At 46.2% G+C, this 15000-nt stretch overlaps 1 protein-coding gene across 2 annotated transcripts in view; it reads right to left on the bottom strand.

Moving 5' to 3' along the window:
- The window catches only part of LOC115183943 (E3 ubiquitin-protein ligase SMURF1), a 56888-nt gene that overhangs the window by 502 nt on the left and 41386 nt on the right, over positions 1–15000 (bottom strand). Inside the window, exons 12-17 of one of the 2 annotated variants that reach the window (XM_029744926.1) lie at positions 10335–10449; positions 9134–9312; positions 6360–6618; positions 2908–3109; positions 2244–2319; positions 1–67 (exon numbers count right to left, since the gene is read on the bottom strand). The exon at positions 1–67 is cut by the window's left edge and continues 502 nt beyond it. In XM_029744926.1, coding sequence (XP_029600786.1) covers positions 1–67; positions 2244–2319; positions 2908–3109; positions 6360–6618; positions 9134–9312; positions 10335–10449 — 898 coding nt within the window. Of the gene's footprint in view, positions 68–2243; positions 2329–2907; positions 3110–6359; positions 6619–9133; positions 9313–10334; positions 10450–15000 lie in introns of both variants that reach the window. The other variant, XM_029744924.1, reaches the window with a different exon arrangement.

The raw sequence follows: 15000 nt of genomic DNA, 5'->3' as shown, positions 1-15000 counted from the left end.
GGCCGTCAGCAGTTTCTCATAAAGTTTCTCGTACGACTCGTAGGGAGGGATATCTATTCTGTTAAAACTAAAGGAGAGAGGGAGAGAGAGAGGGAGAGAGGAAGGGCGAGAGAGAGAGGGAGGGCAAGAGAAAGAGGGATGGAGGGAGAGGGAGGGAGGAGAGAGAGAGAGGGAGGGAGAGAGAGAGAGGGCAAGAGAGAGAGAAAGGGAGGGAGGGAGGGAGGAGAGAGAGAGGGAGGGGGAGGGAGGGCGAGAGAGAGAGAAAGGGAGGGAGGGAGGGAGGGAGAGAGAGAGAGGGAAGGAGGGCGAGAGAGAGAGGGAGGGAGGGCAAGAGAGAGAGAGAGAAAGGGAGGGAGGAGAGAGAGAGGGAGGGCAAGAGAGAGAGAAAGGGAGGGAGGGAGGGCGAGAGAGAGGGAGGAAGGGCGAGAAAGAGAGAGAGGGAGGGAGGGCGAGAGAGAGAGAGAGAGAGAGAGAGAGAGAGAGATTAATATCCAGTGATGTACAGAACCTTCAGAAAGTATTCAGTCGCAGCCTGAATTTTAATTGGATGAAATGCTGATTGTGTGAAGGCCAGTGACACACTAATACCCCATAATGTCAAAGTGGAATTATGTTTTTACAAATCAATTCAAAATTAAAAGCTGAAATGTCTAGAGTCGATAACTATTAAACCCCTTTGTTATGTTCTAAATCAGTTCAGGAGTAGAAATGTGCTGAACAAGTCACACAATAAGTTACATGGACTCACTCTGTGCAATAATACTGTGTATATAGTGTTTTACATCGTTGTTGAATGACTCCCTCATCTCTGTACCCCACACATACAATTATCTGGAAGGTCCCTCAGTCCAGCAGTGAATTTCAAACACAGAATCAAACCTTTGAGCATAGTGAAGTTATTAATTACACTTTGGATGGTGTATCAATACAGCCAGTCACTACAAAGATACAGGCGTCCTTCCTAACTCAGTTAACGGAGAGGAAGGAAACTGCTCAGGGATTTCACCATGAAGCCAATGGTGACTTTAAAACAGTTACAGAGTTAAATGGACAGTGAAACAGCACCTCTCTGTCTCAGTATGTGTAGACCATGTATCTGATGCTGTCTGGACAGTGAAACAGCACCTCTCTGATGCTGTCTGGACAGTGGAACAGCACCTCTCTGTCTCAGTATGTGTAGACCATGTATCTGATGCTGTCTGGACAGTGAAACAGCACCTCTCTGTCTCAGTATGTGTAGACCACGTATCTGATGCTGTCTGGACAGTGAAACAGAACCTCTCTGATGCTGTCTGGACAGTGAAACAGCACCTCTCTGTCTCAGTATGTGTAGACCATCTATCTGATGCTGTCTGGACAGTGAAACAGCACCTCTCTGTCTCAGTATGTGTAGACCATGTATCTGATGCTGTCTGGACAGTGAAACAGCACCTCTCTGTCTCAGTATGTGTAGACCATGTATCTGATGCTGTCTGGACAGTGAAACAGCACCTCTCTGTCTCAGTATGTGTAGACCAGGTATCTGATGCTGTCTGGACAGTGAAACAGCACCTCTCTGTCTCAGTATGTGTAGACCATGTATCTGATGCTGTCTGGACAGTGAAACAGCACCTCTCTGTCTCAGTATGTGTAGACCATCTATCTGATGCTGTCTGGACAGTGAAACAGCACCTCTCTGTCTCAGTATGTGTAGACCATCTATCTGATGCTGTCTGGACAGTGAAACAGCACCTCTCTGTCTCAGTATGTGTAGACCATCTATCTGATGCTGTCTGGACAGTGAAACAGCACCTCTCTGTCTCAGTATGTGTAGACCGTGTATCTGATGCTGTCTGGACAGTGAAACAGCACCTCTCTGTCTCAGTATGTGTAGACCATGTATCTGATGCTGTCTGGACAGTGAAACAGCACCTCTCTGTCTCAGTATGTGTAGACCATCTATCTGATGCTGTCTGGACAGTGAAACAGCACCTCTCTGTCTCAGTATGTGTAGACCATGTATCTGATGCTGTCTGGACAGTGAAACAGCACCTCTCTGTCTCAGTATGTGTAGACCAGGTATCTGATGCTGTGTGGTCAGAAAGGGTACTGCATGTCATACTCTCTGATGGATGGGTTTCTTCCTCTGGTGAGATGGTTTCAGCAAAGAGGAAGAGGAGAATCCGTGGGCAGTGTGTGTGTGTGTGTGTGTGTGTGTGTGTGTGTGTGTGTGTGTGTGTGTGTGTGTGTGTGTGTGTTCTTACCATGTGTGTGCCTTGGGTAGGTTGTCTGTGTTGGCCTCTATCAGATGGATGGTGAACAGCCTTGGGCCTGCTGAACCTGTAGAACCTTACACACACACATTCTAGTTATCACTGTTCTAGAACACACACACATTCTAGTTATCACTGTTCTAGAACACACACACATTCTAGTTATCACTGTTCTAGAACACACACACATTCTAGTTATCACTGTTCTAGAACACACACACATTCTAGTTATCACTGTTCTAGAACACACACACATTCTAGTTATCACTGTTCTAGAACACACACACACATTCTAGTTATCACTGTTCTAGAACACACACACATTCTAGTTATCACTGTTCTAGAACACACACACATTCTAGTTATTGCTGTTCTAGAACACATTCTACTTATAGCTGTTCTAGAACACATTCTAGTTATTGCTGTTCTAGAACACCAACACATGCTAGTTATCACTGTTCTAGAACACCAACACATTCTAGTTATCACTGTTCTAGAACACACACACATTCTAGTTATTGCTGTTTTAGAACACATTCTACTTATAGCTGTTCTAGAACACATTCTAGTTATTGCTGTTCTAGAACACCAACACATTCTAGTTATCTCTGTTCTTTGTTCATAGTGCAGGATGCGGGGTGTGCGTGCGACCCACCCTGTAGTGCCTTGAATCCCTGTAGTGGAACTCTGGTAGAACCAGTAACAAACTGCAGTAGTCGTCCTCTCCTCTCCTCACTGAAGCTCTCCACAGCCTCCCAGAACCAGCAAACCACATTACTGTCCACAGCACAGTGCTTCAAACGGGTGTTAGACTTCCAATCTGATAGGTCTATCTTCCCCAGGCCTCCGATTATCAACTAGAGAGACAGGAAGACAGGCCTCCGATTATCAACTAGAGAGACAGGAAGACAGGCCTCCGATTATACACTAGAGAGAGACAGGAAGACAGGTCTCCAATTATACACTAGAGAGAGACAGGAAGACAGGTCTCCAATTATACACTAGAGAGAGACAGGAAGACAGGCCTCCAATTATACACTAGAGAGAGACAGGCCTCCAATTATACACTAGAGAGACAGGAAGACAGGTCTCCAATTATACACTAGAGAGAGACAGGAAGACAGGGCTCCAATTATACACTAGAGAGAGACAGGAAGACAGGTCTCCAATTATACACTAGAGAGAGACAGATAGACAGGCCTCCATTATACACTAGAGAGAGACAGGAAGACAGGCCTCCGATTATCAACTAGAGAGAGAGAGACAGGCCTCCAATTATACACTAGAGAGAGACAGGAAGACAGGTCTCCAATTATACACTAGAGAGAGACAGGAAGACAGGCCTCCAATTATACACTAGAGAGAGACAGGGAGACAGGCCTCCAATTATACACTAGAGAGAGACAGGTGTCCAAATATACACTAGAGAGAGACAGGCCTCCAATTATACACTAGAGAGAGACAGGAAGACAGGCCTCCAATTATACACTAGAGAGAGACAGGCCTCCAATTATACACTAGAGAGAGACAGGAAGACAGGCCTCCAATTATACAGTAGAGAGAGACAGGAAGACAGGCCTCCAATTATACATTAGAGAGAGACAGAGAGACAGGCCTCCAATTATACACTAGAGAGAGACAGGCCTCCAATTATACACTAGAGAGAGACAGAGAGACAGGCCTCCAATTATACACTAGAGAGACAGGCCTCCAATTATACACTAGAGAGAGACAGGCCTCCAATTATACACTAGAGAGAGACAGGCCTCCAATTATACACTAGAGAGAGACAGATAGACAGGCCTCCAATTATACACTAGAGAGAGACAGATAGACAGGCCTCCGATTATACACTAGAGAGAGACAGGAAGACAGGCCTCCAATTATACACTAGAGAGAGACAGGCCTCCAATTATACACTAGAGAGAGACAGGCCTCCAATTATACACTAGAGAGAGACAGGTCTCCAATTATACACTAGAGAGAGACAGGCCTCCAATTATACACTAGAGAGAGACAGATAGACAGGCCTCCAATTATACACTAGAGAGAGACAGGCCTCCAATTATACACTAGAGAGAGACAGGAAGACAGGCCTCCAATTATACACTAGAGAGAGACAGGAAGACAGGCCTCCAATTATACACTAGAGAGAGACAGGCCCCCAATTATACACTAGAGAGAGACAGGAAGACAGGCCTCCAATTATACACTAGAGAGAGACAGGAAGACAGGCCTCCAATTATACACTAGAGAGAGACAGGCCTCCGATTATACACTAGAGAGAGACAGGAAGACAGGCCTCCGATTATACACTAGAGAGAGACAGAGAGACAGGCCTCCAATTATACACTAGAGAGAGAGAGACAGGCCTCCAATTATACACTAGAGAGAGACAGGAAGACAGGCCTCCAATTATACACTAGAGAGACAGGAAGACAGTCCTCCAATTATACACTAGAGAGAGACAGGAAGACAGGGCTCCAATTATACACTAGAGAGAGAGAGACAGGCCTCCGATTATACACTAGAGAGAGACAGGAAGACAGGCCTCCAATTATACACTAGAGAGAGACAGGAATACAGGCCTCCAATTATACACTAGAGTGGGACAGGAAGACAGGCCTCCAATTATACACTAGAGAGAGACAGGAAGACAGGCCTCCGATTATACACTAGAGAGAGAGAGACAGGCCTCCGATTATACACTAGAGAGAGACAGGCCTCAGATTATACACTACAGACAGACAGGCCTCCGATTATACACTAGAGAGAGACAGGAAGACAGGCCTCCAATTATACACTAGAGAGAGAGAGACAGGCCTCCAATTATACACTAGAGAGAGAGAGACAGGCCTCCAATTATACACTAGAGAGAGACAGGCCTCCAATTATACACTAGAGAGAGAGAGACAGGCATCCAATTATACACTAGAGAGAGACAGGCCTCCAATTATACACTAGAGAGAGACAGGCCTCCAATTATACACTAGAGAGACAGTTAGACAGGCCTCAGATGATCAATTAGAGAGGAGAGGCAGGTATAACAGCCAGCCAGCCAGCCAGCCAGCCAGAAAGGCAGACAGACAGGTATTACAGACAGGTATACAGTTGAAATCTGAAGTTTCCATACACTTAGGTTGGATTCATTAAAACTCATTTTTCAACCACTCCACACATTTCTTGTTAACAAACTATAGTTTTGGCAAGTCGGTTAGGACATCTACTTTGTACATGACACAATTATTTTTTCAAACAATTGTTTACAGACAGATTATTTCACTTATAATTCACTGTATCACAATTCCAGTGGGTCAGAAGTTTACATACACTAAGTTGACTGTGCCTTTAAACAGCTTGGAAAATTCCAGAAAATGACGTCATGGCTTTAGAAGCTTCTGATAGGCTAATTGACATCATTTGAGTCAATTGGAGGTGTACCTGTGGATGTATTTCAAGGCCTACCTTCAAACTCAGTGCCTCTTTGCTTGACATCATGGGAAAATCAAAAGAAATCAGCCAAGACCTCAGAAGAAAAATTGTAGACCTCCACAAGTCTGGTTCATCCTTGGGAGCAATTTCCAAACGCCTGAAGGTACCACGTTCATCTGTACAAACAATAGTACGCAAGTATTGTCCAAATGGACAATGACCCCAAGCATACTTCCAAAATTGTGGCAAAATGGCTTAAGGACAACAAAGTCAAGGTATTGGAGTGGCCATCACAAAGCCCTGACCTCAATCCTATAGAAAATGTGCGGGCAGAACTGAAAAAGTGTGTGCGAGCAAGGAGGCCTACAAACCTGACTCAGTTACACCAGCTCTGTCAGGAGGAATGGGCCAAAATTCACCCAATTTATTGTGGGAAGCTTGTGGAAGGCTACCTGAAACGTTTGACCCAAGTTAAACAATTTAAAGGCAATAAAGTGGTGATCCTAACTGACATAAGACAGGGAATTTTTACTAGGATTAAATGTCAGGAATTGTTAAAAACTGAGTTTAAATGTATTTGGCTAAGGTGTATGTAAACTTCTGACTTCAACTGTAACAGACAGACAGACAGACAGACAGACAGACAGACAGACAGACAGACAGACAGACAGGTACCTCCAGCTCCTTGTGGTCAAACTGTTTGAGGAGGTGTTGAGGTATCAGTTGGCTGAATCCTTTCTGCAGAGCTAAGAACTGAGCCTCGATGCCTCTCATGAACCTCCAGGTCACGTAGAGCTTGACGTACTCCTTCTTGTTGTCCTCGGTTACCGGGACGTTTTGACCGTTGGGTTTCAGCTCGTGTTGAAGGAACTTCCCGAAGGCACTGTGTTCCACGCAGAACGTATGATCTAGAACCGACGAGATGTCGTTCTCCCTGCGCACGCACACACACACACACACACACACACACACACACACACACACACACACACACACACACACACACACACACACACACACACACACACAGAGATAACATTGTAATACCCAGAAACAAAGAGACACCGATGTAATTACTAGTGTATGGTACTCACAGTATCCAGACCAGACTCTTGTCTAACCTACAAAGCATTACATGGGCTTGCTCCTACCTATCTTTCCGATTTGGTCCTGCCGTACATACCTACACGTACGCTACGGTCACAAGACGCAGGCCTCCTAATTGTCCCTAGAATTTCTAAGCAAACGGCTGGAGGCAGGGCTTTCTCCTATAGAGCTCCATTTTTATGGAATGGTCTGCCTACCCATGTGAGAGACGCAGACTCAGTCTCAACCTTTAAGTCTTTACTGAAGACTTATCTCTTCAGTAGGTCCTATGATTAAGTGTAGTCTGGCCCAGGAGTGTGAAGGTGAACGGAAAGGCTGGAGCAACGAACCGCCCTTGCTGTCTCTGCCTTGCCGGTTCCCCTCTTCCCACTGGGATTCTCTGCCTCTAACCCTTTTACAGGGGCTGAGTCACTGACTTACTGGTGTTCTTCCATGCCGTCCATGGGAGGGGTGCGTCACTTGAGTGGGTTGAGCCACTGACGTGGTCTTCCTGTCTGGGTTGACGCCCCCCTTGGGTTGTGCCATGGCGGAGATTTTTGTGGCCTTGTCTTCGGACGGTAAGTTGGTGGTTGTAGATATCCCTCTAGTGGTGTGGGGGCTGTGCTTTGGCAAAGTGGGTGGGGTTATATCCTGCCTGTTTGGCCCTGTCCGGGGGTATCATCGGATGGGGCCACAGTGTCTTCTGATCCCTCCTGTCTCAGCCTCCAGTATTTATGCTGCAGTAGTTTATGTGCCGGGGGGCTAGGGTCAGTCTGTTTCATCTGGAGTATTCTCTTGTCTTATCCGGTGTCCTGTGTGAATGTAAATATGCTCTCTCTAATTCTCTCTTTCTTTCTTTCTCTCGGAGGACCTGAGCCCTAGGACCATGCCTCGGGACAACCTGGCATGATGACTCCTTGCTGTCCCCAGTCCACCTGGCCATGCTGCTGCTCCAGTTTCAACTGTTCTGCCTGCGGCTACGGAACCCTGACCTGTTCACTGGACGTGCTTGTTGCACCCTCGACAACTACAATGATTATTATTATTTGACCATGCTGGTAATTTATGAACATTTTAACATCTTGACCATGTTCTGTTATAATATCCACCCGGCACAGCCAGAAGAGGACTGGCCACCCCTCATAGCCTGGTTCCTCTCTAGGTTTCTTCCTAGGTTTTTGGCCTTTCTAGGGAGTTTTTCCTAGGGAGTTTTTCCTAGCCACCGTGCCTCTTTCACATGCATTGCTTGCTGTTTGGGGTTTTAGGCTGGGTTTCTGTACAGCACTTTGAGATTTCAGCTGAAATACGAAGGGCTATATAAATAAACTTGATTTGATTTGATCTAGTCCAGGATCAGTAAAGCTAGTGTAATTACTAGTGTGTGGTACTCACAGTATCCAGACTCTTGTCTAGACCAGGGACAGTAAAGCGAGTGTAATTACTAGTGTGTGGTACTCACAGTATCCAGACTCTTGTCTAGACCAGGGACAGTAAAGCGAGTGTAATTACTAGTGTGTGGTACTCACAGTATCCAGACCAGACTCTTGTCTAGTCCAGGGTCAGTAAAGCTAGCGTGTGGTACTCACAGTATCCAGACCAGACTCGTGTCTAGTCCAGGGTCAGTAAAGCTAGCGTGTGGTACTCACAGTATCCAGACCAGACTCTTGTCTAGTCCAGGGTCAGTAAAGCTAGTGTAACTACTAGTGTGTGGTACTCACAGTATCCAGACCAGACTCTTGTCTAGTCCAGGGTCAGTAAAGCTAGCGTGTGGTACTCACAGTATCCAGACCAGACTCGTATCTAGTCCAGGGTCAGTAAAGCTAGCGTGTGGTACTCACAGTATCCAGACCAGACTCTTGTCTAGTCCAGGGTCAGTAAAGCTAGTGTAACTACTAGTGTGTGGTACTCACAGTATCCAGACCAGACTCTTGTCTAGTCCAGGGTCAATAAAGCTAGTGTAATTACTAGTGTGTGGTACTCACAGTATCCAGACTCTTGTCTAGTCCAGGGTCAGTAAAGCTAGTGTAATTACTAGTGTGTGGTACTCACAGTATCCAGACTCTTGTCTAGACCAGGGTCAGTAAAGCGAGTGTAATTACTAGTGTGTGGTACTCACAGTATCCAGACCAGACTCTTGTCTAGTCCAGGGTCAGTAAAGCTAGCGTGTGGTACTCACAGTATCCAGACCAGACTCGTGTCTAGTCCAGGGTCAGTAAAGCTAGCGTGTGGTACTCACAGTATCCAGACCAGACTCTTGTCTAGTCCAGGGTCAGTAAAGCTAGTGTAATTACTAGTGTGTGGTACTCACAGTATCCAGACTCTTGTCTAGTCCAGGGTCAGTAAAGCTAGCGTGTGGTACTCACAGTATCCAGACCAGACTCTTGTGTAGTTCCGGATCAGTGGTCTCCAGGTCTTGCAGCATTATAGGTTTCCCCAGCAGCTGCTTGTAGAAGGGCAGGGTGAAGCCTCCGTTGATGTAGTGGCTATGGAACACGGCCAGGCCCATCACACGACCCACAAAGTGGAAATACGACAGGTGGTCCTATACACACACCACCATCATCATCAGTACTCACAGGGTTGATCTGTAATGTGTGTACTCACAGGGTTGATCTGTAGTGTGTGTGTACTCACAGGGTTGATCTGTAGTGTGTGTGTACTCACAGGGTTGATCTGTAGTGTGTGTGTGTACTCACAGGGTTGATCTGTAATGTGTGTACTCACAGGGTTGATCTGTAGTGTGTGTGTACTCACAGGGTTGATCTGTAGTGTGTGTGTACTCACAGGGTTGATCTGTAGTGTGTGTGTGTACTCACAGGGTTGATCTGTAGTGTGTGTGTACTCACAGGGTTGATCTGTAGTGTGTGTGTGTACTCACAGGGTTGATCTGTAGTGTTTGTACTCACAGGGCTGATCTGTAGAGTGTGTACTCACAGGGTTGATCTGTAGAGTGTGTACTCACAGGGTTGATCTGTAGTGTGTGTACTCACAGGGTTGATCTGTAATGTGTATACTCACAGGGTTGATCTGTAGTGTGTGTACTCACAGGGTTGATCTGTAGTGTGTGTACTCACAGGGTTGATCTGTAGTGTGTGTGTACTCACAGGGTTGATCTGTAGTGTGTGTGTACTCACAGGGTTGATCTGTAGTGTGTGTGTACTCACAGGGTTGATCTGTAGTGTGTGTACTCACAGGGTTGATCTGTAGTGTGTGTACTCACAGGGTTGATCTGTAGTGTGTGTGTACTCACAGGGTTGATCTGTAGTGTGTGTACTCACAGGGTTGATAGAGGAGTCAGGGTTGATCTGTAGTGTGTGTACTCACAGGGTTGATCTGTAGTGTGTGTACTCACAGGGTTAATAGAGGAGTCAGGGTTGATCTGTAGTGTGTGTACTCACAGGGTTGATAGAGGAGTCAGGGTTGATCTGTAGTGTGTGTACTCACAGGGTTGATAGAGGAGTCAGGGTTGATCTGTAGTGTTTGTACTCACAGGGTTGATAGAGGAGTCAGGGTTGATCTGTAGTGTGTGTACTCACAGGGTTGATCTGTAGTGTGTGTACTCACAGGGTTGATAGAGGAGTCAGGGTTGATCTGTAGTGTGTAAATGTTGTCTGTTGAGTACTGGAACAGGCCGTAGTACGGGTTCAACATCTCATGGCACAGCAGGTACAGCCACTCCCTGTATAACCATAATACAACGTTATTACAACGTTATTACAACGTTACCACAGCAGGTACAGCCACTCCCTGTATAACCATAATACAACGTTATTACAACGTTATTACATTGTTACCACAGCAGGTACAGCCACTCCCTGTATAACCATAATACAACGTTATTACATTGTTACCACAGCAGGTACAGCCACTCCCTGTATAACCATAATACAACGTTATTACAACATTACCACAGCAGGTACAGCCACTCCCTGTATAACCATAATACAACGTTACCACAGCAGGTACAGCCACTCCCTGTATAACCATAATACAACGTTATTACAACGTTATTACAATGTTACCACAGCAGGTACAGCCACTCCCTGTATAACCATAATACAACGTTATTACAACGTTATTACAATGTTATTACAATGTTACCACAGCAGTTACAGCCACTCCCTGTATAACCATAATACAACGTTATTACAACGCTATTACAACGTTACCACAGCAGGTACAGCCACTCCCTGTATAACCATAATACAACGTTATTACAACGTTACCACAACAGGTACAGCCACTCCCTGTATAACCATAATACAACGTTATTACAACGTTACCACAGCAGGTACAGCCACTCCCTGTATAATCATAATACAACGTTATTACAACGTTATTACAACGTTACCACAGCAGGTACAGCCACTCCCTGTATAACCATAATACAACGTTATTACAACGTTATTACATTGTTACCACAGCAGGTACAGCAACTCCCTGTATAACCATAATACAACGTTATTACATTGTTACCACAGCAGGTACAGCCACTCCCTGTATAACCATAATACAACGTTATTACAACATTACCACAGCAGGTACAGCCACTCCCTGTATAACCATAATACAACGTTACCACAGCAGGTACAGCCACTCCCTGTATAACCATAATACAACGTTATTACAACGTTATTACAATGTTACCACAGCAGGTACAGCCACTCCCTGTATAACCATAATACAACGTTATTACAACGTTATTACAATGTTATTACAATGTTACCACAGCAGTTACAGCCACTCCCTGTATAACCATAATACAACGTTATTACAACGCTATTACAACGTTACCACAGCAGGTACAGCCACTCCCTGTATAACCATAATACAACGTTATTACAACGTTACCACAACAGGTACAGCCACTCCCTGTATAACCATAATACAACGTTATTACAACGTTACCACAGCAGGTACAGCCACTCCCTGTATAATCATAATACAACATTATTACAACGTTACCACAGCAGGTATATGTTTGACTAGAGGTGTTTCTGCACCTAGCAAGACTGGTGTTTGACTAGAGGTGTTAACTGGTTAAACAACGTGGTAGAACAGGGGATTCCCCCCAGCTAACTGGTTAAACAACGTGGTAGACAGGGGATTCCCCCCAGCTAACTGGTTAAACAACGTGGTAGAACAGGGGATTCCCCCCAGCTAACTGGTTAAACAACGTGGTAGAACAGGGGATTCCCCCCAGCTAACTGGTTAAACAACGTGGTAGAACAGGGGATTCCCCCCAGCTAACTGGTTAAACAACGTGGTAGAACAGGGGATTCCCCCCAGCTAACTGGTTAAACAACGTGGTAGAACAGGGGATTCCCCCCCAGCTAACTGGTTAAACAACGTGGTAGAACAGGGGATTCCCCCCAGCTAACTGGTTAAACAACGTGGTAGAACAGGGGATTCCCCCCAGCTAACTGGTTAAACAACGTGGTAGAACAGGGGATTCCCCCCAGCTAACTGGTTAAACAACGTGGTAGAACAGGGGATTCCCCCCAGCTAACTGGTTAAACAACGTGGTAGAACAGGGGATTCCCCCCCAGCTAACTGGTTAAACAACGTGGTAGAACAGGGGATTCCCCCCAGCTAACTGGTTAAACAACGTGGTAGAACAGGGGATTCCCCCCAGCTAACTGGTTAAACATCGTGGTAGAACAGGGGATTCCCCCCCAGCTAACTGGTTAAACAACGTGGTAGAACAGGGGATTCCCCCCAGCTAACTGGTTAAACAACGTGGTAGAACAGGGGATTCCCCCCCAGCTAACTGGTTAAACAACGTGGTAGAACAGGGGATTCCCCCCAGCTAACTGGTTAAACAACGTGGTAGAACAGGGGATTCCCCCCAGCTAACTGGTTAAACAACGTGGTAGAACAGGGGATTCCCCCCCAGCTAACTGGTTAAACAACGTGGTAGAACAGGGGATTCCCCCCAGCTAACTGGTTAAACAACGTGGTAGAACAGGGGATTCCCCCCAGCTAACTGGTTAAACAACGTGGTAGAACAGGGGATTCCCCCCAGCTAACTGGTTAAACAACGTGGTAGAACAGGGGATTCCCCCCCAGCTAACTGGTTAAACAACGTGGTAGAACAGGGGATTCCCCCCAGCTAACTGGTTAAACAACGTGGTAGAACAGGGGATTCCCCCCAGCTAACTGGTTAAACAACGTGGTAGAACAGGGGATTCCCCCCAGCTAACTGGTTAAACAACGTGGTAGAACAGGGGATTCCCCCCAGCTAACTGGTTAAACAACGTGGTAGAACAGGGGATTCCCCCCAGCTAACTGGTTAAACAACGTGGTAGAACAGGGGATTTCCCCCCAGCTAACTGGTTAAACAACGTGGTAGAACAGGGGATCCCCCCCAGCTAACTGGTTAAACAAGTTTATTTGACTCCTGATACCTGGCATCTTTTAGCTTTCACCAGCGCATCAATATCAGGCGTCACATCCTGAGTGGCAGCCAACTTCAGGATGTGATTCAAGTGCTTGTGCGTGAGCCTTGAGCGCAGCTTTGTTTTATTTATGCTCATTACAGAGAAAACTTGCTCACAAAGATATGTGGTTCCAAACATGCACAACAGTTTTGCAGCGAGGGCTGTCAAGTTGGGGTAACCTGGCAAGAGATTCTGATAAAATGTGTCCAAGCCAGCTTCGGCAAATTTGCCCTTCATATCCGAGTCACACTGCAAGTCTATTATTTCAAGTTGGATGCTGACGGGCAGATCAGAGGGATTCACGGTGAATGGCGAGCAAAAAACGCTGAAGTCTTTCTCCAGTTCACCAAAAATCTGAAAGCGTTGCTCAAACTCCCGTAACAGTGCCGTTATTTTATCTTTGAACCGCTTCATGTCTGCCACATGTTGGGTCGCGCACACATTTTTCAGACAGGGGAAGTGAGCTGCATCACCACCGGTGAGTTGCGTCTCCCACAATGACAGCTTCAACTTGAAAGAACGTATGCTGTCATAATACTGCGTGACGACTTTGTTGCGCCCTTGCAGCTGTTTGTTCAAGTTATTCAGGTGCTCTGTAAGATCCACCATAAATGCAAGGTCCTGCATCCATTCTGCGGAATGAAATTCTAACACTGGTTTGCCCTTTTCTTCCATGAACTGTTCAATTTCTTCTCGTAAATCAAAGAAACGCCTAAGCACAGCACCTCGGCTTAACCATCTTCCTGTCTGGGTTGGCGCCCCCCCCCTTGGGTTGTGCCGTGGCGGAGATCTTTGTGGGCTATACTCGGCCTTGTCTTCGGACGGTAAGTTGGTGGTTGTAGATATCCCTCTAGTGGTGTGGGGGCTGTGCTTTGGCAAAGTGAGTGGGGTTATATCCTGCCTGTTTGGCCCTGTCCGGGGGTATCATCGGATGGGGCCACAGTGTCTTCTGATCCCTCCTGTCTCAGCCTCCAGTATTTATGCTGCAGTAGTTTATGTGTCGGGGGGCTAGGGTCAGTCTGTTACATCTGGAGTATTCTCTTGTCTTATCCGGTGTCCTGTGTGAATGTAAATATGCTCTCTCTAATTCTCTCTTTCTCTCTTTCTTTCTTTCTCTCGGAGGACCTGAGCCCTAGGACCATGCCTCAGGACTACCTGGCATGATGACTCCTTGCTGTCCCCAGTCCACCTGGCCATGCTGCTGCTCCAGTTTCAACTGTTCTGCCTGCGGCTACGGAACCCTGACCTGTTCACCGGACGTGCTTGTTGCACCCTCGACAATTACTATGATTATTATTATTTGACCATGCTGGTCATTTACGAACATTTTAACATCTTGACCATGTTCTGTTATAATATCCACCCGGCACAGCCAGAAGAGGACTGGCCACCCCTCATAGCCTGGTTCCTCTCTAGGTTTCTTCCTAGGTTTTTGGCCTTTCTCAGGAGTTTTTCCTAGGGAGTTTTTCCCAGCCACCGTGCTTCTTTCACATGCATTGCTTGCTGTTTGGGGTTTTAGGCTGGGTTTCTGTACAGCACTTTGAGATTTCAGCTGATGTACGAAGGGCTATATAAATAAATTTGATTTGATTTGATTTGATCTTCCCTCAGTGTGGTATGGCAGGCCATGGATGTGGTCTTTCTCTCTGAGAAGGCTGTCAAACTGACGGTGATTCAGGCTTCTGGATCGGATGAAATTAACAGTTTGGATGACCACCTTCATGACGTTATCCATCTTTAATGACTTGCAACACAAAGCCTCCTGGTGCAAAATACAGTGAAAAGTCCAA

The sequence above is a fragment of the Salmo trutta genome, unplaced genomic scaffold, assembly GCF_901001165.1.
Source record: "Salmo trutta unplaced genomic scaffold, fSalTru1.1, whole genome shotgun sequence".
NCBI classification, from domain to species: Eukaryota; Metazoa; Chordata; class Actinopteri; order Salmoniformes; family Salmonidae; genus Salmo; species Salmo trutta.
The sequence above is the reverse complement of the archived record's forward strand: the minus strand, read 5'-3'. Positions and strand labels throughout refer to the sequence as shown.